General features: G+C 35.4%; 2 protein-coding genes and 1 long non-coding RNA gene across 5 annotated transcripts; all 3 read right to left on the reverse strand.

Annotated features, from left to right (window-relative positions):
* Positions 1 to 1,907: 1,907 nt before the first annotated feature.
* LOC107793966 (uncharacterized) lies at positions 1,908 to 3,298 on the reverse strand. Its single transcript, XR_012710190.1, has 2 exons — positions 2,871 to 3,298; positions 1,908 to 2,277 (listed from the first exon to the last, which is right to left on the reverse strand). It is a non-coding gene; the product is annotated as an uncharacterized LOC107793966 (long non-coding RNA).
* Positions 3,299 to 5,720: 2,422 nt separating this feature from the next.
* LOC107793968 (peptidyl-prolyl cis-trans isomerase FKBP17-2, chloroplastic) lies at positions 5,721 to 7,129 on the reverse strand. Its single transcript, XM_016616417.2, has 3 exons — positions 6,692 to 7,129; positions 6,543 to 6,587; positions 5,721 to 6,321 (listed from the first exon to the last, which is right to left on the reverse strand). The coding sequence occupies exons 1-3, from the start codon at positions 7,072 to 7,074 to the stop codon at positions 5,958 to 5,960; spliced, it is 792 nt and encodes a 263-aa protein (XP_016471903.2). The 5' UTR covers positions 7,075 to 7,129; the 3' UTR covers positions 5,721 to 5,957.
* A 500-nt stretch (positions 7,130 to 7,629) lies between these two features.
* LOC107793969 (putative serine/threonine-protein kinase SIS8) lies at positions 7,630 to 23,190 on the reverse strand. 3 transcript variants are annotated; one of them, XR_001649847.2, is made up of 14 exons: positions 22,129 to 23,190; positions 19,813 to 20,250; positions 17,801 to 17,904; positions 16,117 to 17,396; positions 15,973 to 16,013; positions 12,796 to 12,864; positions 11,220 to 11,320; positions 10,965 to 11,043; positions 10,766 to 10,864; positions 10,609 to 10,677; positions 10,262 to 10,352; positions 9,275 to 9,324; positions 8,916 to 9,092; positions 7,630 to 8,100 (listed from the first exon to the last, which is right to left on the reverse strand). XR_001649847.2 is itself a non-coding variant. In XM_016616420.2 (14 exons), the coding sequence occupies exons 1-14, from the start codon at positions 22,591 to 22,593 to the stop codon at positions 7,974 to 7,976; spliced, it is 2,583 nt and encodes an 860-aa protein (XP_016471906.1). In that variant the 5' UTR covers positions 22,594 to 23,112; the 3' UTR covers positions 7,630 to 7,973. The 3 variants fall into 3 exon arrangements, 2 of the variants coding, with proteins under 2 accessions (XP_016471906.1, XP_016471904.1); XM_016616420.2 differs by lacking the exon at positions 10,262 to 10,352 and having other exon boundaries at positions 16,117 to 16,167; positions 16,684 to 17,396; positions 22,129 to 23,112; XM_016616418.1 differs by lacking the exon at positions 10,262 to 10,352.
* Positions 23,191 to 24,182: the final 992 nt, after the last annotated feature.

Consider the following 24,182-nt stretch of genomic DNA (forward strand, 5'->3'; position numbering starts at 1 on the left):
ACCTCGTATTAGTGGTGGAAGTTGATTATTTAACAAACTTAATTTAAAATATTATGTTGCTTTTTACTACATATAGTTTATTTTATATTCTTGTCTTTTTTTTTTGTTATTTCTTATTTTGTAAATGTTTGCTGTTTAATCTTGTTTATTTACGTGGTAAAATAATTGTTTGTTGATATTTTACTCTTGTTATTTTGCCATTTATTTGTTATATCATATTAATGTGAACAATGTCTTTTCACCAATTGTAAAGTAAAAGAAATAAAATTAAGAAATGGAAATTTTAAAATAAAGCTAAAATCAAATAGAGTAAATTTAGAAATCTAAACAAGAACATTAAATTTGCTAAGTTGTTAGCGTTTATGTACAGTAACTAGTTAGAATTTAAATTTTGTAAATCATCTACTTAGCATTTAAGGTATATATATATAAATATTTACGAATGATAAAGCTGAAAAGGAAAGGAAAGGAAAGATTAAAATTTCAGATTCCACTGGCTCAAGGTAAGCCTCTTGCTATTTGTCATTGGCCATCAAACTCAATTGCTATTTAAATCTTATTACATTATACTATTAAATTCTTTGTTACATAACGATGAAAAAACTTCTTTTATGTAATGACCGATTTGGTGGAGTTATGTTGTTACGGTACTTCTTTTTAAAAATTTGTCCTCAATATAATTCTAATTATTCTTTAACCTACTTTTAATAACTACTCAACCCCATATTCTACTTTGTACAATTATTCTTCAAATTGTTAGCATATGACATTATGAAACAACAAAAATTATCCAATCTAGTCAAAAATTGTATTTTTAAAATAATATAGTATAATACAATATAATACGACACAGTGCATTAAGAAACAATGTGTAGTAACAACCATCCAAACAAGCTTCAAGGTTTTTCGAATTACAGAAGTAACAAAGCTGAAAGGAAGCTATTTAGAGGAACAAGATCCTCCAGTGCAATTAGTTCCAAACCTACTTTATGAAAATGTGAAAGATTAAACTGCCAATTTAATCCTTTATGCCTAAAACTCATATTTTATGTATTTCACTTGAAACTTAAATTAACTAATTAATACTATTAATACTTGAAAATGTACTTCAAAGATAGGGGTGAGCGTTCGGACAGTTCAGATTGCATATGAAAATTTTTGTTTGAATTTTAAATTTTCGGATTGAAGAAATGACAATCCAAATCCAATCCAATAAGTTCAGATTGGATCAAATTTTTTAAGTTCGATTTTGGATTAATCGGTTTGGATATTTTGGATTTTCGATTTTGAGCTTATAAGTTGAAATGTTACTTCTTTTTACAAAAATGAATATCCAAATGAAGTACTCATATTAAATTGCCTGAAAAGTTCCTCATTCTCACCGCAATCATCTAAATGAAGTATTCAAGTAAAGAAATAATTATAAAAAAAAATACAATATAGACATTAATACGGTCAATAAAAAGTAGAAATAGTAAAACCATATCCACATAGAAAGTATTCTCATAGTAACTTAGTACTCCCTTCGTTCCAATTTATGTGAACTTGGCACTTAGTTTAAAAAAATGAAGACTTTTATAATTTGTGGTCCTAAACAAGTCAAAAATGATCCAGAGTATTTGTGTGATTATAAAAGCTTCTCATTAAGGGTAGAGTTGGAAGTTTAAGCTAAATTATTTCCAAATTTAGAAAGTGATCATTCTTTTTGGAACAAACCAAAAAAGAAATAGGTTCACATAATCTCAGCAGGAGTAACTAATATTGAATATATGAGATAATATCTAATGAGTAGAGTATTGAACTTATTACTATTAACATATGAATAATGAACTAAATATAAAGTATAAGAATTTTGAATTTGCGGATATCCAAAGTTCCAAGTACCAAATCCAATAACCAATCCGAAATCCAAAATCCAATCCGCAATTCGAAAATCCAAATCAAAAATCCAAAAAGTTCGGATTTGAATTTGAATTTCGGGTTTGCCCAAACTATGTCCACCCCTATTCAAAGGTATTAGGCCATCTAGAGTTTATGCAATTACAATGACGGAATCATGAATATACAAAAACTTGATACTCTGCGCTTCAACTCAATTGGAGTCGGACTCCTTATCAACAACATCATGCTGTCTAGGCTGGGCTTGAAGTTCATTCATTCATTCCTCATCTGATTCCTCACTTTTTCCAGTCAACTTCCTTTTCAATATGGCTTCAAATATTGATGGGAATGCTTCTTCGTCTCCTTCAAAGAATCTATCTATCTGCTTTTTCAACGCTGTAATAATTCGACAAGAATCAATTTCAGATATGAATCCCAATCATTGTTTCAATCCTCTCTCAGTTACTAAAACAATATCACTTTCAACCTAATTATCAAAGTGCTCAGAATCAGAATGAATTACTAGTAATCAAAACTTTAGTAATTGAAATAAATCTAACAAATTAAAAACAAGCTGCTTCCTTTTAGCGGAACTAATCCAAACCTAAGGTGGATCCAGGATTTCAAGAGTATGGATGCACTATTATAAAAAGATGGATCTAGAATTCTCATTTGACGAGTTTAACTTTTGTCACTTAACCTGGACCCACTAAACTTTTGAAATTATAGGCTCAAACTTTATACTTTTTAAATTTTTATTGATTAATACACACACACACACATATATATATATATATATATATATATTGTATAGAATGGAGTTCTTGAGCATAGGTGCACACACATATATTTAAGTAATTTTGAAAAATATACTACTGTTATATATGATTTAGGAAAATAAAGATGGGTTCATTTGAATCGATACTCTAATTGCCAGATACGCCCCTGATCCAAACTAATAAATATTGTAACTTTTGGTAAAAATTCACCCTTATTGCTGATATCATCTTCGTCTTGAAGGTTATTGTCATTGGTATGACCCGAATTTGATTCAGCAGGAGGTTGATTAGGGCTTTTGGATGTGAAACGCCTATAGATGGGCCAAAATGAAGAGGTAGCGGGGTAAGGGTTCGGTGTTAACAAACTGCGCGAACAGAGATAAACACTTCTGGCGAGAGATCGTTGCATCTCGATCTTCTTCGCGCTAGGGTTTTAGGAGGGGTTATTGTTCTTGAGCTTCTATGAATTTCTTTATCGATTCAACAATGTCATATCTTTACCGGTTCTTTCCCCAAATGAACAACTCAGTAAAGGGCCATTTGGCTAAAAGCCCAATGTGATTGTGACCCATGAAAAGATGGAATAATTGCACCAGCGTTTTATTTGGCCGCCTCATTTAATCTAGATAAATTTTCATAAAGCACTATCTTTTAGTGGTAATTAGCTATCTATAGATACTATTTGCTATATTACGGATTGTAGATACGTTTTCTGTTGTTATAAGATGTATTCATATAAAAGATATTACGGATTGTAGATACGTGAATCAGGAAAGTTCAGCTAATCAGTTGTTGTATTCGAATGTATTCGAGTGTATCGACTGTATTCATGGCGTGAAACATGGGATTATAGCTGGACAGATTATTGTATTCGATTGTATTCGACTGTATTCACGGCGTGAAACAGGGGATTACACTGTTTTTAAACGGAAAGTGAATCAATTAATATAATAGACTCCTAATATAACTCAACAAACTCAATTATAACACACAAATTTTGTATTTCCAGTTATAAAAAAGATTCTCAACCGAAAAATACCCCAAAAATATAACAATCTTCAGAGAAATTATATAATACATCTGAATACATAAATTATACTAATTAAAAAAATATATGAATACATTCATGGCATATAGCGAGAAAGTGGATACAATAAAATATATATAATACAGCGGGATACATTGAAATACAATAGAAAAAAAGACAGTGAATACAATGAAATACATGGAATATAGCGAGATACATTGAATTACAATGAAAAAAAAGATAATGAATGTAATGAAATACATGAAAATACAGCGTGATACGTTGAAAATACATTGAAATATATTAACATAAAATCAAGTTGCTCAGCCCCAAACTCTGTCGTCTTTGTTCCAGAACAAACCCTAGATTCCGGTGAATTCACCGTCGAGCAAAAATCCTGAATCTCACCGTTCCCACGCATCAAAATTACAAACGGGGTCACGAACGTTGTTGGCCATTCCACGGGCGATATGAAACCCCGAATCTCTAACTCTGGTGTGAGTCATTTTCATCAGTATAAGAAGCTGCAGGAGAAGTGGGAAGAAGTCCAAAGTTTGAATTCCATCAAATCCATCATCTTCTAGTTTTAGGGTTCCTTTTGTTTATGGCTTAAGGGTAGGAGGTGACCATAAATAGATATTTGGCTATAAAAAAATCAATAGGTAGCTATGGAATATAATTTTTTAAAAGGGTATTTATTTAAAATAAATAAGGTATCAACCTTTGCTATAGGAGGTAACTAATCTTTTAATCTATACCTATGTTTTAATTTTTTTTAATTTGTACCCACTGTTTAAAGAACTTTGGACTTTTTTCTCCTCTTTATTCTTCTTCTTCTTCTTCTTCGGGTAACAATAATTTTATATGGTGTTTGTGAATATATTTGTAGGTAATTTATGATATTTTACAATGGTGAGCTATTGTGGCGCTTTATTTTTTACTATTGTTTAAGGTTTTTTCTTTTTCTTTTTCTTAATTGCAAAATGGTTTCATTAGATTTATTGTTGTTTTGACAAATTGATGATTGAGGTTTGTTCTTGATATTTGGACGTTATGTTTCAAATTTGAGCTCATTTGGAGTAGATTTAGGAAAACGTTTGTTGCACTTCAGGCCTTTTGGCCTTAAATACACTTGAAGTGCAATTTTTCACTTCACACTTATTGGTCTTAAGTTTAAAGAAACGTTTGTTGCATTTCAGACCTTTTGGCCTTAAGTGCATCTGAAGTGCAATTTTTGACTTCAGACTTATTTGGCCTTAAGTGTAGGAAAACGTTTGTTGCACTTCAGACCTTTTGGCCTTAAGTGCATCTGAAGTGCAATTTTTCACTTCAGACTTATTTGGCCTTAAGTGTAGGAAAACATTTGTTGCACTTCAGACCTTTTGATCTTAAGTGTATTTGAAGTGCAATTTTTCACTTCAGACTTATTGGCCTTAAGTATAAGAAAACGTTTGTTGCACTTCAGACCTTTTTGCCTCAAGTGCATTTGAAGTGTAATTTTTCACTTCAGACTTATTGGCCTAAGTGCATGAAACCATTGGTTGCACTTTAGACCTATTTAGCCTTAAGTGTATCTGAAGTGCAATTTTTTCACTTCAAACTAATTTTTTTTTAACTTCTGACCTGATAAGTCTAAAGTTGATCTTAAAGTGGGTAGACTTGCAATTTTTTTTGCAAAGTGGTTATAAGTTCAATTATGACCCCGCAACCAGGTATAGATGTAAAAGCCCATGAAAAGATGGAGTTCAGGCTTCATTGATATTTGGGATTTTGGCACGGTGTGACAACGCATTCACATAATTAGCAGAAAAATGACATAATTATAGATATTGGCACCAAGTAGCCAATAAATATATATCACAACATGTATATCAAAATGTATATTACAATTTTATTTTCGTTCTTTGTATGTATCAAAATGAAGACTAAAATTTTGTTTTCCTTCGTTGTATATCCAAACTATGAATTTATAAATGTAGTTATTCAAAATTTATTGTTGTCTCTATACCAATGTATATCATAATAAAAACAACTTTGTATATCGCAATTGGTTGATGTTGAATATGCTTAGTCAAATATTACAAGAGCCAAAATGAAGAAAAAAAAATCAGTATTTCAGAGACTGAAAGTCCGAATCTCGGTAATGAAAAGATAGACACGAGCTTTTACTCCATTGAGTATACGTAATTTGCAAGAACAGTTAACCTTAATCTTCAATGTAGAAAGAGACTGGTTCTTCTGTTGCACTAATGATTAGAAAATGAAATCAATTAAGCAGGTGCAATAGAAACCTTGTCAACCTCAATAATATATTCAAGAGTAGCAGATGGAGGAATTTGTAGCCCTGTTCCTAAATCTGCTCCTTCTTCACCAAATCCCAAATTAGGAGGAATAATCACTCTTCGTTTTCCACCAGCTTTCATACTTTTTAAAACATATTCTATACCTTCACAAATTCCCTTACTATAAGGTCTTGATCCCATTACTAATGCCAATGGCCTCTTTTTCTTGCCATCACCACCAAATGTATCCACAAATACTTGTCCACTGCCTTCTACACTTCCCTTCACATCTATCACTACTAAGTCCCCTGGCCGTGGAGTTGCACCGCCGCCGATTTTCAGTTCATAATATCTGTTGGAAGATTCATGTGTTTTGATATGCAATTACAACTACAGTCAACAATATGGGATTAATTGATAAAACTATTCTTTTTTCATATTAAAATAACTGGACTTAAACCACTATAATAGTAAAATCATCTTGATGGGTAGGTTTTGTTATTATAGTGAGTGAAGTCCAATTACCTTAATGTGAAAAAATAGATTTGCGACTTTACTGGATAAAGTATATACCTTATCCCATTGGGCAAGACCACCTCTTCTTCTTTCTCGACAACCCTGATGATTAGGTAAATAGTTGAAATTTATGGATTAAAGATTTGATGATTATATAGAGAAGAAAAAAAAATGCGAATGCGGAACTACAAAAGATGTAATTTTACCTTGTATTTGTTTCTTGTTGAGACACTTCAAGGCGAGTCTTGATTTGCTCAGAAACAACACCAAAAGCAAGAAAACCAGCCCAAGCAAGTCCAGCACCAAGGCCAAATCTCCTTGTTAAGGAAGAGGCAATCCAATCGGTGGATTCTGCACTCGTCGATAGGCGAGCAGGTTTACTAGGCTTTTGCTGCTGCACATTAGCTGCTGGGGCAGGTGATGGAGGCTCTGAAGAAGTTGCACTTAGATTTTGAGATGGTGGTGGAGTTTGTGGTTGTGGAGGTTGATTTGGTGGCTGAGAAGGAGGAGGAGTTTGTGAGGATAAAGAGAAGTTAGTTCTGGTAATTGGGTGAGACACAAATGGTGGTGATCCAAAGAAGGTTGCCATTTTTTTGGATATGATATGAGCATATGAGAGAGCTGCAGATATTTGTAGTAACTCAACTGCATTCAGTTGTAAATGGTCCCTACCTTATCTTTACATGCCTCATTTTTTTTCCTCCCTTTTTTCTTATAGACTTTAAAAATAGTGGTGTCCGAAGTCCGAACCAATCCTCCTTTTTTTAATATAAAACAGTGTTGTCCGAGCCAACTTATGTACAGTTTGACTATTCCACCGGTACCCATTATCTCTCTTCAGCATCAAAGATTAGAGAGAAAGAAAAAAGACATTGAACGTTCTTCTAGAATTTGAACCTTTGTCTTCCATAATTTTCACCTTACTACATTGACCACTAAGCGATATGCTTAAGGTTTAGGGTTTAAAGTATAAGGTTTAGGGTTCAGGGTTGTCCGGCTTGAAAGTCTTGAAAACTCCTTGTGCCCAAATCATGCCTGCGCTTTCAACTAAAAGCTTCATCAACAGGGTAGATGGTTAACCAAATCTTTAAAAAAAAAAAAAATTAAAAAAGGAAGAACATGGTAACATCTCTGCTTCTGCCACTGGATAATCAACCATCTCAATTTCATTGCTTTTCTTTCGGCATCAGTATTTGATGAAAGTATTCTCAATCACTCTTTAATTACAAAGAGATCCCAAAAATGAATATACATGAGAGAAAATACACAACTTTGAGGACTGTGGGTTGACAACTACCAGAAAACAAAAGTAAGAAAAAAGAATCACAATTGACTCAATATGAAGTATATGTCTTGTTAACAGATCCTTTGGCTTCCTTCAGTTTAGGGTTGAGCAAATATGAACCTGTCTTCATTTCCAATAAAAGATAAAAATTCCGTTTCCCTTCTGTCCTAAACCTGTTGTGCTGCTGGATTATCCAAGTTTCTTTATGACCGATCCTTTTCTTGACCTCTGTTCCCCAGTGGTTTCATTACTTGTGAACTGGTTATAGGTTTTTGCAGTGGTTTCAAAGCAGCCATTATCTCAGCAAATGATGGCCGCAACTTTGGATCTCTGCACATTAAGCAGGAAAAGCAAAAAAAGTATTAAGATTTTAACATCAACAAAAACATAGATGACCTTGTATCCGCACACAGCAAGTACTATATTTTGTCAATACTAATGGCATGATTGTCATGCCGAGGTGCTTTGATACCGACATCATCTATAAGTGACTCACTCCATCTTTTTTTCTTTCTTTCTTCCAACGGTGATGTCTAGGCAAACTTGTGTACACTTTGCCTATTCCACCATGTCCAACTACCCAACCAGCATACGTACCGGGTAACTCTCTCCATCAAGGCTTAGGCAAGCAGGAAGAAGTCACCTAGTATTTTTTGTCTCTGCTTGGATTTAATCCCTGATCTCCAAGATTTAAACCCACTTCATGATTACTAGGCCACACCCTTGGATGCAGGATTTTCAGGTATGTTTTTTCAGATACAATCATCAAATTACTCATTTGATTTCATATAGTAGGTTATACAACTATGATCTCCTTGGTAGACTTTAAAAGAAGAGACTCGAACCATTACATTATCTAAAAGTACTGAAGTGGTAAACCCAGCTACATTGACACTTTGAGGTCACTCTACAACGAATCAACAACCCAAGCAACCCTTACTCTTTATAAGTGTGTCATTGTGCAGATATTAATAGAAGCACTGAACACTCTAATGGAGGAAGTGAGCCTGACAACATATGATAAACACTGATTCTTATATTAACCAAAACCATTAGCTTGCCTGATAAGCTCTAAAGAAGTGAGTAAAAGATAGTGGAGGAAGCTCAAATAGGGGCCGAATGACTGAAATATTAAATGTTCTCACGTTTGCCAGCATTTTCTGATGATGTCTGCAATAGCAGGATCCATGTCATCTGGTATGTCAAGACGGCGATGCTGAAATCCAACTGCACCAACAACTTGCATGGGGTTCATTCCCCCCCATGGCTGCTGCAGAGTACAGAGCTCCCAAAGCACGACACCATAGCTATATACATCACATCTGTACGGCATGATATCATAGCACAACATCAACAACCATATATAAAAAACAGCGCATGATATCATGGCACAACATCAACAACCATTTGTAGGATTGTTCTGATTCTTGCCTTATATGATTTTGTTTCAATTAATACATCTTTATTAACACTTTGAATAGAGTAATATGGTTTTAAGACATACTTCTCATCTGAAGGCTCATTTCTCAGCACTTCTGGGGCCATCCACTCGGCCTGAAAACAAAAAGATGCAGCAGATTGGTAGTTGACGCAGAAGGACGGAGTAAAGCTAGCAACAACAAGAGTCAAACGTATGAATTATAATGCATCAAACTCTTGCAGAGAATCATGATACAGAAACTTGCCGTACTGTTTGCCGGCTTTAGTTAAACCAAAATTATACATAATACATGAATAACTTTAATTCAGTGAAACTTCACAAAAGCAGCAGTTCCATTACCTAGTATTTTTTGATAAAAGTAAAAACTTACTAATGTGGGAAAACTTACCGTATACAAGTGCTATACAACAGTCCATACCCTAGTATTCGAACAAAGACTAATGGTTTGCAAGCCTTAATTTCTACCATCAAAACTGTGATCATTTTGTGAAGCACAGGCTTAACTACAAGAGTCGTCCAAGTTAATTACAATATAGCAAACTTGTCTTCTGAAAATTGACAGATTCAGCAAGGATATTCCATTATAACTGCTAATTCCCGACATATATCAGCAGAAAGGGAAAATTTACATATGGTATTATGACGAACGGCAATGCATACAATATTAATAGAACTTTCCAACTTTATGAATACTATAACCACTATATAAGATGTGAAGCTCCTCAAACAACGGAAATCTACAGAATTATATTTATGCATCAAGGTTTAAGAGAACATGTGGAACGACATTAGAAATAAGCAAATTATTGTCATCTCGGAACTGCCTCCCACTATATATGTTTAACTACTTCATTCAAAACTAATATATAAAGAGCAGGAGTCCTACTTCTGCAACAAGTCCATCATGCGCTCAGGTAACAAGGTAAAACCTTTTTCACAACTTTAGGATTAAGTTCTGATAATCTCGCAAAGGACTAAAATATGTAACTGGAAGCCTAGATACATGCCATAAATTTAAGTTATTTTTGAATCATGGATCACAGCGACCACCTTTTTGAAGTAGAAACTTGGCAATGTAAACATCTCCGAAAGCCTGAAGTGTTTTAAGACCAACAGCATGGAGCTATCTTCTACAAAAGGGCTGATATAAAATGATGTACAAAAATTAGATGTATGCATGACTGGAACATTACAAGTTCCATCAAGAAAGGCACCATAATGAAATAAAGTCGTGGAAACAAGAAGCACCGTATGGAGAAGAATATCAAGCATTGGAGAATGTCAAAGCATATTGGCAAGACACAACAGCTAAAAGAATGTAGAAACTATGGGAAATGAAAAGACAAAGGTTGAAAGAAGCATGTCCCAAGTAATTGAATCAAATCCCTCCTGCTTACCGTCCCAGCAGTTGACCTTGAAGAAAGAAAGGTGCTCTGCTTCATTCTCGATAACCCAAAATCACATACCTAGAGTCACAAATAGTTATGCGTTACATGGAAATTGAATTGAACGATGCAGTATCATTCCCTAGGTTTCCAAGTTAAGGGACTCCACCTTCACAACCCAGTTCTTATCCACAAGGAGATTTGGAGACTTCAAATCACGATGAACTACCATAGGAGTGCAATTGTGTAGATAGTTCATCCCTCGAGCCTGTTAGTTCAATAAATTACATGCAATAGAAAGTCACCATGTAATCTAGAAGGTCTGAACCAATGGAGAAGTTAAAAAGAGAGAGAGAAGTGGAGCATACAGCATCAAGAGCCATCCTCAATCTTCTCCGTTCATCTAACTGATTGTTGGACCGATGAATTAATCTGTACAAACTACCTCTGCAAACCAAAATATAATTTGAATTCAAGCATTCAAATGGTTAAATCTAAAATTCGCAGCTGACAGACAAATTACATTTAAAATTTTCAAGCTTCATAAAGGCAACTTGACAACTTCAAAAATCTTGGAGGACAAGAAATACCCCAAAACAAAAAATAACAGTGTTTTGATGTACCTATGAAGAAACTCGGTAATAATTGAAAGGTTTGGAGGACGAGTAACAGCACCCATGAACAGGACTACATTAGGATGCCGGAGTCTTTTCATGATCCTCACCTTCCAAGGCAATATTGAGTTCGAGTAAGATTGAGATCTTCATTTTATGCTAAATAACACAACAGTTGCCAGGATTACAGCAATGGCTACTGACTTTGTTAGTGTAAGAAGCAGATTACAAATGGTTAAATGCACAAATATATTTGCAACAACCTTCTGAAAGAAATCCTACTAGGAGTAAAAAAACTATGAAGAATCTTAAAATAGAAGCCACGTAATTTAGTAAAATCACTTAAGATACTGCATCATTAACAGTTCGAATCAGGCAAATCGGTCAAAGAATTGAACTCACTGGAGAAAATTTTCAGCAGCGTTGGATGATAGAAAGGAACTGATAAAAGAATGACTACCTATCATCTATTTAGGACATACTGTCAGTTTGTTACCAAAAGCTACAAAGTAAGAAGAACCTAGAGGAATGATGTAGCTGAATAAACAGCAAACATGAAGAAATGTTTTCATATAGCTTTTGACTCATATGCAAGAACGAAGGATCAATTTAGAAAACAAACAATTTTCTGACAGCTTGAAATTGAAAATTTAAACTCAGTCAAAAAAATAAAAATAGATCTGAATAAAACTTGGTAGCATGCCAGGAAATAAATTCAGAATCATTGAACATATTTACATGATCATCAAACAACTGAGAAACGGGAAGGTTACTTGACTCAATCAGTTAGTCACTGAGAAACGGGAAGGTTACTTGACTCAATCAGTTAGTCTGCCATTACAAACCAGGACATGATGCACAGAAAGCAAAAATGATTTTGCCAATTCTAGTTGGAAGTGTATACTTCCATTAAAGCATATATGCAGCATACTTCCCCGTTTCGATGTTGGCCCAACTTTAGCAATATATTCCTTTTATTACTCTGCATGGGTCACTATTCTTTCACAAAGATCAAGCATTCTCGTTACACCAACCTCACAAAATCTATCTGATGTAATTCCACACTTTTTTCTTTTGACATGGTAAACTCCTCTGTCAGCACCCCTACCCAGGAGCCAACTGTGGCCTATTCCCACTTTGCTCCCCTGGTGGCTTGAACCCCCAAATTTATGATTGGATTATTGGGTCTTTACCACTAGTCCTTCTCTTATCCCATCAGTTGATAATTATAACTTAAAAGCAAGCATTACTTTCCGCCAGTATCCTGTGCTGGACTATAGCGAGTCAGCGACTAGGGCATGAATTGAGCTAGTCTTCTTATTGTTAGGTCTGTAGTACTAGGGCTTGTATCCACATTTTAGTGTTCTTATTCCGGAATCTTTACAGAAAATTAGAACTTCCTTCGGCATTTATTCATTAGCTTTTCAAAATTGTTCACTGACTTTCTAAAGATTCCGAGGCATGCATCATCAAGAAGAAAAAAAATAAGATATCTGATTAAGATAGTAATGATATGAATTGTAATTTACAAAATTTGCTGAAAACCCAGGGAAAACGGGCCTATGCTGGACAAGAAAGGGTATACCTCACTCTTAAATTCTTCAAGGGATTCACCAGTTATATCTTGGTCTATGAATTTCTTCACAGCGACTTCCTGAAAATAAGAAAGTTCTACATTGTATCAGTTTAAGTTGGTGACAATGATGAAGGCTTGTAAGAGCAATTCATTTTTCCCATTTATATTTGACGCAAGTGAAGTATGACTTCATAACCCAAATACAGATTTTAGCAACAACCTGAAGTTAAAACAAAATAAACAGTCCATACCAAACTTAAGATATCAGCTATATCACATTCACCGCTAATCCGCAATAATAGTGGCCGTGAAATCATGAAGAAAGTGATCCAGTAGGACATTTTCCCGAAGAGGCATGGACATTCAAAATTTACAAAAAGAAAAAAGAAAAGGAAACTGCCAAAAAAGTCTATTACAACTTTAAATAATGGTCACATGCTAAACAAAATGTAATTCATAGTGGACAAACTTCTTATTAGTTTGTTTATTTATTTTGGGAATGACAAGTGTAAGAAGATTCAGTAAGTTCAGGAAGAGCAAATATTTTTGTAATTGACTTATTGTCGGCAGCTTCGGCTGACCTATCTATGTTGAATCAACTTAGAGCAATCATGCATGTCCTCGGTATACTAAATCCCACATCAGGTATATACAGGATCTAATAAGGGTTTATAAAGGTCTTTGAATGCCCTTAAATACCCGGTATGAGAATTTGTATATCTCCAACACTATTCATGTAACACTCCTCAAATCTATAAAAGTTTCAAGACACGTTAAATATAGATTATAATTTCTATAATCTTAAATTATACTTCTATTATGGATTTAAACCCTTGTGATTGATTTTTTTTGTTATTTCTCTATTTATAAATAATTGGATATACAATTAGGGGAATATTAATAATTTTAATATTATTAATTATTAAAAACAGGTATAACTAAATACTACTAATTAAGTCAAAATAAAAAAGACAAAAAAAAATAATAATACTAAAATAAGCACGTGCCAAGCCAAGCCCATAAAGGGTTGTTGGACCAAACAGAATAGCGTACAAGAGGTGTAAACATAATAGCCTTACAAGAAACAAAACAGAATTAACACTCAAGAAACAGAGGCAACAAACTATTCACGCAGGCGACGAAAATTCTAGGGTTTTTCACAACTCACTTATTCTTGAACTCAGAATCAATTATTTGACGGGTATAAATTAGATTGGGGCCTACGTATTAGCTCAAGGAGTTTTGAGGTGAGTTGATATAACCCTTTATTAAAGTAGTTTAACTCACAAAAGCACGCATACAAGGTGTTTGATGAATTGCTTAAAAGAGCTAATATGCACTTAATTGGAGTGTGTGAGTACCTATTAGCTTAGAATTATTTTCCAGCTAAAGTTTAGATGATTATTTTGATATATGTGCATAAATTTTCAGATTTTTGTGTTATGCTTATATGTCATTTTCATGTTGAAAAATCATGAAGAAGCAAGAATCTTTAGAAATAATTTTGAATGTTTATTTCATTCTTATGCCATACCTTACCTTTAAGGATTCCAGAATAAGTATGTTTGAAAGATTTAGACTTGAAAAGTCACAAGAAGAAGTTTTAGAAAGAAAAGATTTTTCAAAGTATCCTCTATTCTGAGAAGGGATCATCGTCCAGGCCAAGGGTCCTGACCAAGGTGTTGATTTCCTGAAACTACTTGTGTCAAAGTAGGGAGCACACGAGCCGAGGGTCTCGTTGCTGAGGATTTTGCCTAGCCAAGCTAAGGTATGGTACATGAGCGCTGAGAACCATGAAGCGAGTGACACCTCGTGGATTGGGCCTATTCGATCAGGTTGGGATCGAACCCGTGCCGATCACATGGTAACTAAGACAGAAATAAGTCAGGATAGTTGGAACTCCCGAAGTACGAAACAACAACAACAACCCAGTATAATCCCACTTAGTGGGGTCTGGGGAGGGTAGTGTGTCCGCAGACCTTACCCCTACCCTGGGGTAGAGAGACTGTTTCCAAATAGACCCCCGGCATCCTTCCCTCCAAGAACTTCCCACCTTGCTCTTGGGGAGACTCGAACTCACAACCTCTCGGTTGGAAGCGGAGATATTTTTTACGAAGTGAAGTATTTTTTTAAAAAAAAAAAAGAAAAAGAAAAGAACTTCTTTTAGAATATTCATAAAGTGCTATTATGCAATTATTTTAGAATTCTTCTTAGAAGCTTTATGTTTCCATGCATTTAGAATCTTTGCTCGTAATGTATATTTTATTAAAGTTTCGTTTCCTGTCTTTGAGCTTCACTGAGTACAATGGATGATACTGACGTTCTCTTTTGGGTACCTACGTTGGTCTGCGGTACAACGTAGGAACCGGTTTTGCAGGCGAGCAGGCTACAGTTTAAAACTTCCCTCCCTTCTAGTGCTATTGATGAGCTCCACTTTTGTTCGTGGAGTATTCCTTAGAGTCATCTTTATTTAGTTATTTCTTTGTTTACTTAGAGAACTGGCCAGGAAATCTCATGTCCTGAGCAGTGCGTCAGTTTATCAGTAGAGGCTTCATAGACACAGTCAGTGGGTTAAGATTCAGATGTTTTTGGATAATAACTTAGTAGTATTTCAGTAGTTACTACGAATAAAGTTTTGGAGTTGATTTATTTTAAATATTTAAATTAATCAAAAGTATTTGGTTAAAGTACTGCCTTGTTGCATATAAAGTATGAAGTTATAATAGATTTAATAAGCACAGATGGTACGCTCGATCATGTTTAGTGATCGGGTGCCGGTCACGGCTTGTTCAAAAAATGGGCCGTGACACTTCAGCATGCGTGACAGAATAGTTTGTCAAAGAATATGAGGATCCAACCCAAAACTTCAAGTCAAAGAATATGGAGCAGCTCAAGGCCATTATAAACTATTCGGGAGACTCTTCAAAGCTAATGTGGTACAAATTTATCTCCAAGAATACGAAATTGTAGATAAAACTTGGCAGTCTTCAATAACTTCACACACTAAGAACCTCCACAAGTTTCAGATGCCCTATATCATTACTCTAACAACTTGCATCTAGTAATTAGATGATAAAAGAAGTTCAAGCTCTCAACTATGTAAAGGAAAAAAATGCAAAAATTCATTACAGAAAAACCTAAAACTAAAGAAAGAAATCTAATTTGCACAAGAATACATAAACTTACAGTTCCGTGCCAGTCTCCACGATAGACCTCTCCATAAGATCCTGCAATGGGAAGATAGTGAAACAATGAAAATGTAACACGACACAGGTTTTACCTACTTTATAGAAGCTTCTACAAATGTAAATATTTAATGCAGGTCAATACCAAGTCCGATACGCTCACCCAAGGTGATATCCTCGAATGGAATCTCACAATCTGCGACATCATCAAGGGTCACATCAGATTTAACACTATCATTACTGGTTGACCTATCTGATATTCTTTCACTCTCAGAATTCACTCCTAATGCCTCATGCACTTGATCACCACTACCCCGCTGCTCATACACAGCACCATCTGCATCTCCATCAACTCTTCCAGAGTCTATTAAATTAAGGAAGAATGCAGGACTATCTGGTGAATGAGCAGACGGCTCCAGGTTTTCGTATTGCTTAGTGACAGCTGCAGTTGTTGCTACCACTGCTGCAGCTGTGGCTGTCACAGCAGCTGCAACAGGGAGATCAGCTTTTGAACCATATGTGGTCTTTGCTGCAGCAACCACCATTGAAGAGGCAACCACAGCTGCTGCTGCCGCAGCAGCTGCAGCAACAGGCATGCTTTTTGTGAATTTCACTGCAGCCAGTTCAGAGTGTGGAGAAACTTGATGCCCACTAACTTCTCCGCCATCAAGATGAGGATCAAATGGCCTAAGGGGATTGGCCTTGGACATACCATGATAAGGCAAAGGAGGCAAGAAACTATTACGATCTAGATCAGCTTGACTCTTGTTTTTCTCAATCTCATCGCTCCCCTTACTTTCCATATCCTCTGGCCCAGATTTTCCCTCCACAGGGGACACATCCAACTCCTCTGTATAGACTTCAGTGAACAGATTTGGTGGTGCAACAACCCCACTTTCAAGTAAAACATCATGAAGCTTTTGAGCTAGCTGTGGATTCTCTTTAGCAGCATCAATCATGTACTGTGAAACATCCTTAACTTTCATTCGCCGTACAGCCGGGGAGCTAACACCTTCAGTCCAGGAAGGTGACCTTGCATGTGTATAAGGAGATCTTGCATGCCCAGTCCCGGGTGAAGTTTCCTGTCTTTGTCCCTTCTTCACGGTCCGAAGCTTTGTAAATTCCTTAGAGGAGTTATTGCATCCTTTCTCAGCTTTAATCTGCTTTTCTGAATTATTACTAGAAGAGGGAGACGCATTTTCTGTGCTGCTTTCCCTGAACCTGGATCTCCTCTCTGCCGTTCCATACTCAGAATGATCTTCTGACGAACAAGCAACCCCGCTACTAGAAGAACCCATATGAGAATCAACATCTTTGTAAGATGGACTGATGGAGAGGATAGATTCCTCATAGTCTACTTGTGTTCCAGATGTATCAGAGGGAATAAGGGTGCCAGGGTCTGCCATCAAATCAACAATATATTCCCTGCAAAGCACATGACCTTGTAAACAAAAGAGGCAACTTCAGGAAGAGTAATTATATCCTAGAATAAACTTCTTTTCCGAGAAGAATTAAAATTTATATTTATAAATTTGTTGAAAAACAGCACCAATCTAAGCACCAAAAGAGCTACAAATATGAAAGGAAAAAAAAACAAAATTAAAGGTTCAAAATAGATCACCTAACTGCTTTAAAGAAAAGTTGTGTATTTAACTTATCAAAAAAGAGTGTAGTAGCAAAAAACAAAGAAGATTATCCAGCAGTGTTGCTTGAATGTTTAAGATGCCCTTGCTTATGAAAATGCTAACTGACTGTATACCAACTAAGTTATGAAAAAATAGGAATCACAAATGAAATTAGTTCGAATAAAAAAGAAAAATGGTAGGAACCTTCCATCTTCAATCTTTACATAGTTCATTGCAACTTCATCTGAACCTGTGTATTCTTGCCCCTTTACTAATCGGCACGGGAGCCCCACACAATCAGCCAAAACCTGCACGCATTTTCAGAAGTAAATCAAATCATGGCCAAAAGGAAAGGGCATGGTTGACCATCAGCACAAGCCAAGTGATAGAAAATCATAGTAGTAATAATAAACAACTATAAGAACTACATAATGGGGTGAAACCCAAAACCTTTATCAGAGGAGGTGCTATTGTGAACCCCATAATATGTTCTAGACACATGAGAATCCAACTTGATTAGTCCTCGGGACAAGCTACAGGATTTAGCAGCAAATCCTCATGTCATTTTTAGCTATCTTCATTTCTTTCCTTTTTTGGATCCTTACAGGATTAAGAGGAAGTTTACCTTCACTCCTTCAGTATGTTTTACTATTTTCTGTGTTTGAAGGAAAATAAGAAACTGAAATCACACAGACATGTATACAGACACACACAGATAGAGACAAATAAAATAAGTTGTTTGAAGCAAATATTGGCTTTCCTTCTTAGGTGAGATATGTGTTGCCATTCTTTTTGCTTATTTGAATAATATAATTTGTTTGACCAAAAATACATTGCTCAAATATGAAAAAGATGACAAACAATATCTAACTTGAGAAAGGAAACGGCATGGAGATCTAAGCTTTCTTACTTAAGAGAAGGCAAGGAGCAAAAGAATCTTTTTTCGTAGAGAAAAGCTAAAAGAATTCCATCTTGAATGTTTGGCCTGATCTGATTCCTTTCATACTTTTTCTTATTCTTTAACTCTTGAAAACAAAAAATACTGACATCTAGTCTCAAAATTGAGATATGCAATACTAAACACTTTACAACAAAAATAAAGAAAAAGTTGGCAGAATGTGCTAGCCATAGGTGTAACGGAATAAATTTTATTGAGTGAGAGGGTATGGAACCTAAACTTTAAAAACATGAGTGCCTACAAGCTCTGTTTTCTGCAATTTCACTTTTCAAGTCATTTTGAATTAAGATACAGTCAGTACAAAGCTGTTATTCTTTGGCTCAAAATTTTAACGAACGCAGCAAAATTTCATTTTAATCAAATCCGTCGAAGATGAGGGGGATATAGTTAAATATTACTAAAGACTAACAAATTACAGGGGACAAAGGAAAACATACTCTAAGTTAATATCATGCATCAAATGCATCAACAGACATGATGTTTGATATGTAAAGCTACTGATAAGTGACAAGGATATCATGCAGACACTTGCCATTGATTCTCCAGTAAAGATGGGGATATCACTTATGCACAAACAGAAGAAAGATAGATGAGGAATGCTGAACAGAATGTGGGGGACATTACTGGATTCAACTCAGATTTGATTAAGGCACAGCATACTTGAATTGACATCTCTATAAAGGACGGATATAGCACACCTGCATACAACACCAGAAAAGACGGATGTGGAATGCTGAACAGTATATGGGGAGGATGTACTGGATTTAACTCATGTTTGAGTCAAGTACTTCAAACAAAGATTTAAGAAACATTCAAATAAAACTGAACTAAACTCGTCCAATAGCGTATCCGTGGCACACTTCTATTATTCTACCTAAATGAGCTCCATTTGTTTATATTAAGATAGTATGCCCTCTATTATAAAACTAATAAGCTTTCTCAATGTGCATGTAGTCTTCGCTTAATAGAACATGGGTATCATTACAGTCGTGACACAACTGTGAAAGTAAATCAGGCTTCTTACGTAAGATAAGGAAATTCAAACATCTCAATATCATAGTCAACCAGCACTCCTTCCTTGACCAAACAATTACACATGAAACTACTGAGTTTTATATATTTCTCATATACATATATATATATATACACAACAACAACAACAACAACAACAACCCAGTGTAATCCCACAAGTGGGGTCTGGGGATAAATATATATACACACTAATTTTAAATGTTTTGAAGGTCAAAAGAGTCAGTACCTTGAATAACAAAGCACGATGACGAGCCAGTCCAATGGTCAAAGAACCGAGAGGCAAAACCATGCTCCCAAAAGTGGCCTTTAGATTATAACTAAGACTTCTCCATGCTACTAACATGCTTTCAGGATCACCAACTCGACCGCCCATGTGTTCAGAAACTAGCATAGCAAGCGTCTGAACCAAATTGCCACCTGTAAAACCTATGGATTCTGACCTGACCTTGACAGATATCTCTAGAGCTTTCTGTTCTAGCATCAACAGCTTGGAGTCCGCAGCTCTATTAACAAGGATAGCTTCCCAAGCGATCTGGTCTGATACCGGTGTTCTTTGTAGATCAACAAGGGAGGGCATTTTTGAGGAATTGGACTCTGTCATGATCCCATACAGATCATAAAAACCATCGAGGATCTCGTCATCAAAGCTTAGAGCATTGTAATTCTGTAAAGCATTCATAATTCTATAAATGTGAGATAATTCATGTGTTAGAATGGAATATGGAACAGAAACATGGATGTTTTCTACAAAATAAGTATCATGAGTTGATCAAATAATAGAGTAAATATTCGAATGTTAGATAATGGTATTTTCTATAAAACCTTGTTCTCTGGCTGTGTTAACTTTATTTTTTTTTAAATTATTAAAAACAGCTCACTTACAGTTACTAAAAAATGTGTAACAAGAAAATCGGACAGAACAGAAAAAACAGGAATGTGCATGGTAATTACTCTGACAAAATAATAGAGATAAAAAACCCTTGTGTATGAACAATAGCCTTTTTAACAGTGAAATGCCAATTGAGAATTTGGTTATGCAGTTAGGGGTTGATCAGATATAAGGCTTCCCAACCCCCAAACCCAACCAAATAGGAAAATGGAAGTAATGCACATAACTCTTCAACGCATGCCTGCCAGGATTGTACGTTAATTACAAAAGAAAGATTTGGTTACTGAAGTCTATCCGAATGTTTTCTCGTCCGGTTTGTAATTTTAGTCCTTTCCTGATTAATTGTAATTAATTGTAATTTCTGGTCCAGGATTGTTAGTAAGGGTGTGCTTCTATCTTCTTTCAAATCAACGGCATTGAAATAAGAAAACCAGGATTAAAAGAGAAAATGAATCGAAAATGAGAATTAACCATTTTTAAACTCAGGTCATTTCCTTTCATCTACAGAGTGTGAGAAGGACGAAAACAGTGTGTCAGGGAAATGCATTATCTAGTATAAGCGTGTTTTCTATAAAACATGAGTTGAAACTTCCCTTTACTATACTCCTTCATTGCTCACCCTTTAATACATCCATCGAGCAAGCAAGTGCACTATGTTTTCTTTTACTTCTAAGATTTTCCATGAACTTCACTGCCGCATTTGGAGACATGTATTTCAGTAAAAATTCACTGATGAAGTCTTGTCTTGCTGTAACATATCCATTCTTTTTTCCTTTTCTGATAAATGATAACATATCCATGTTTAACAGGTACTATTCAATACGCCGCATCAGAATAACTATAATACACTATAATAATAGTATTTCAGTGTCAACGCATCTTCTGTTCCATGTAATGCCATCGAATTATTCTCCCGTGTTGTTATGTTTCAATGTCTTCATAATTCTGCCATGAAAATTTTGACCTCCAGCTAGCTTGAGACCACATTCGATCTAGAAGAACGAATGGTAAGAACCTAAGCAATTGATTGGGCATTAGGGTTCCATGATCCAGTACCAACAGCTTGAGGAATGCCAAGTACAATCAACGGCAACATAGTGTCAGTACCATTATCATTATTCGACAATGATGGCTCAATGAAGACTGGATTTGCTTAACAGCAACCGCATATTAAACCCCTGTTCCAGGCTTCCAGCAATGCTTAGCTGAAACCAACCTTTGACCAACCAGAACAGTATAACAAACTTGATCACCAACACACAAGAACTTATATTGTCAGACTTTTAAGTAATTCATTAACATGCTCAATTAGGTCCAAAAACGGAAGGGGGCATTTGAGCAACGGTCAAGTTGTCTCCGTGTAACCTATAAGTCACGGGTTCGAGCAGTGGAATCAGCCAATTCCATTGATGCTTGCATCAGGGTAGGCTGCCTATATGCCTACCCTATATCACACCTCTGTGGGATGCGGCCCTTCCCCGAACCCTGCATGAACGCGGGATGCTTATATACTGGGCTGCCGTTTAATTAAGTCCCAAAACAACATGTTCAATTCAATTAGTTAACCTAAACTAAATGCCTATTAATGCAGAGAGGAAGCAAGCTAAAGAAAAAACAATTTAGAAACAACCAAATAGATCAAAACAAACTTACCCAATATCTATAAGCAACAATTTCAGCTGGAGTGTTCTCTGGGGCACAAGAGCCTAAACTTATCTGTTTAACAGCTTCAATCTGAACTGCCTCAGGATCTTCCTTTGCACTCAACTCCAGAGCTAATTGTATTTGATATTCTTCCTCTATATCAGGCTCCCTCGAATTGCTAGACTCCGAATCGCGCCTTACAGAATCTAAAGCAGCATCTAATCCACTACTACTAGCAGAATCACAAGGTTCCATTCTATTATTATTCCCTCTACTCACATTTGAAGATGATGGAGGACTAGGACTATTATGCCTATTAGTAACTGAATTTAACCATCCTGAAATAGCTGAAAAGGGCTTATTATCAGGGAATGAAACATCACTTAATCTCTTGGTCTTTGCTGATGACGTTGACCCTTCTGAATCCACTGATTCATTTGGCACTAAATGGAGTTTCTTGAGAAGATTTTTCATTCTTGTCTTAACTAAACCTCTGAACAAAGTGTTAAAGAAAAATGAAAGCAGGCCATAAACCTCTCCATTGTCTCACTCCAAGCATGAATCTCAATACCAAAAATCACAATAAACAACAAGTACAGAGTTTAATCTCCTTTAATAAGTTCAGGTCAACATCCAAGAACCCAGCTGGCAAATTCAAGAAAATAGAATTATCCCCTTGTTGGATGAACAAAGACTCAATCTTGAACACAATTTAAGAATCCAACCCGGTTGATTTCTCATATATGCACACATGTATTATGTCACGAGACAAATATTCTATCTACTGACAGAAAAAAACATTCCAAAATCAGGAAAAAAGAAAAAAAGGTTGTTCTGTTAATAACTCAGTAACAAGACCAAATCAAGAAAAGGGGGGAGAACAAAAATGCAAGAAAGATATTGGATTGCGTGAAGAGAGAGAAAGAAAGATTGGAGTTTACATGAAGAATGACAAATTCTATACTACTACTAGTACTATTACAAGTCATAGGAGTAATTAAAATTAAAAGCGAAAAGGGGGTAAGTGGTCAGTTGGGAAAAGGGGAGAGGGGGCAAAAGACAGCAAAGACCAACAACAAGTGGTCATTCTCTCTTTATTACTATGTGCCAACTCCTAATAAAGAGAGAATGACCCCACTTCTAATTTTTGTAGCACACCACCCTGGCCTGGATTTCCCACAAAACCAAGCTAAAACGTTTGTAGTGTACTACTACTATATTAATAAATACATTATTATATTATAAACAATTTTGCTACGATCCAAAACCAGCTTGCCTTTCATTCTCACCCATCATTAAATTGTGGTGGAATAAGCAATTTTGAGTTTGAAATTTTGGAAAGAAAAAAATATATTTCCATTTTAATAAATTTTATGGTGTGTGAATTAAAACTTATTAAGATTATGATGCTGATACCAAATACCAGATGAAAAAGCCATGAAAATGGGTTATGATTTGAACCACGAAAAAGTTTCTTGTAGAAATGCAAGGTAAGAGTGCACAAGGACGTACGCAGGAATTTTTGTAAACAATATCGAAATTTATAGAAGAATTGGAATATAAGTTTGATTGTCATACTTTTAGACAAGAACTAGCATTAGTCTATTGGTTTTGTTGAGTCTTAAGTTAGAAAAGGTTCTGAGTTTAATTCTACTTCATCATAACTTTTAACCACAGAGACTCTCTCAAATATATGCCAAAGAAAAATGTGCTAGTTGAGGTTTGAACCTTTGGCCTCTTAGAGCAAAATCAAGCACACAATCAACACACCAAGACACAATTTATGTCAAGTGGTGTCGTTTTTTCCTACTTATCCTTTTTCGTGCAATATTAATGTTGTGAATACAAATCCAGTAAATGCTGACATAGATGACAACAAGGATGCCACGAGAGAAGAACCCATGGGTCTGCCACATAGGAATTCTAGAAAAATAATTGCACCAGCTAGACTTGAGGATTACGTTTGGAAAGGTGGGGGATCGCGTGAATAAAAGGATAGGGTTTGTTATGGGGAGTGAACTATATAAGTACCAGCAGTATGACATTAAGGGCAGACAATTCTG

This window comes from Nicotiana tabacum, chromosome 6, assembly GCF_000715075.1.
Source record: "Nicotiana tabacum cultivar K326 chromosome 6, ASM71507v2, whole genome shotgun sequence".
NCBI classification, from domain to species: domain Eukaryota; kingdom Viridiplantae; phylum Streptophyta; class Magnoliopsida; order Solanales; family Solanaceae; genus Nicotiana; species Nicotiana tabacum.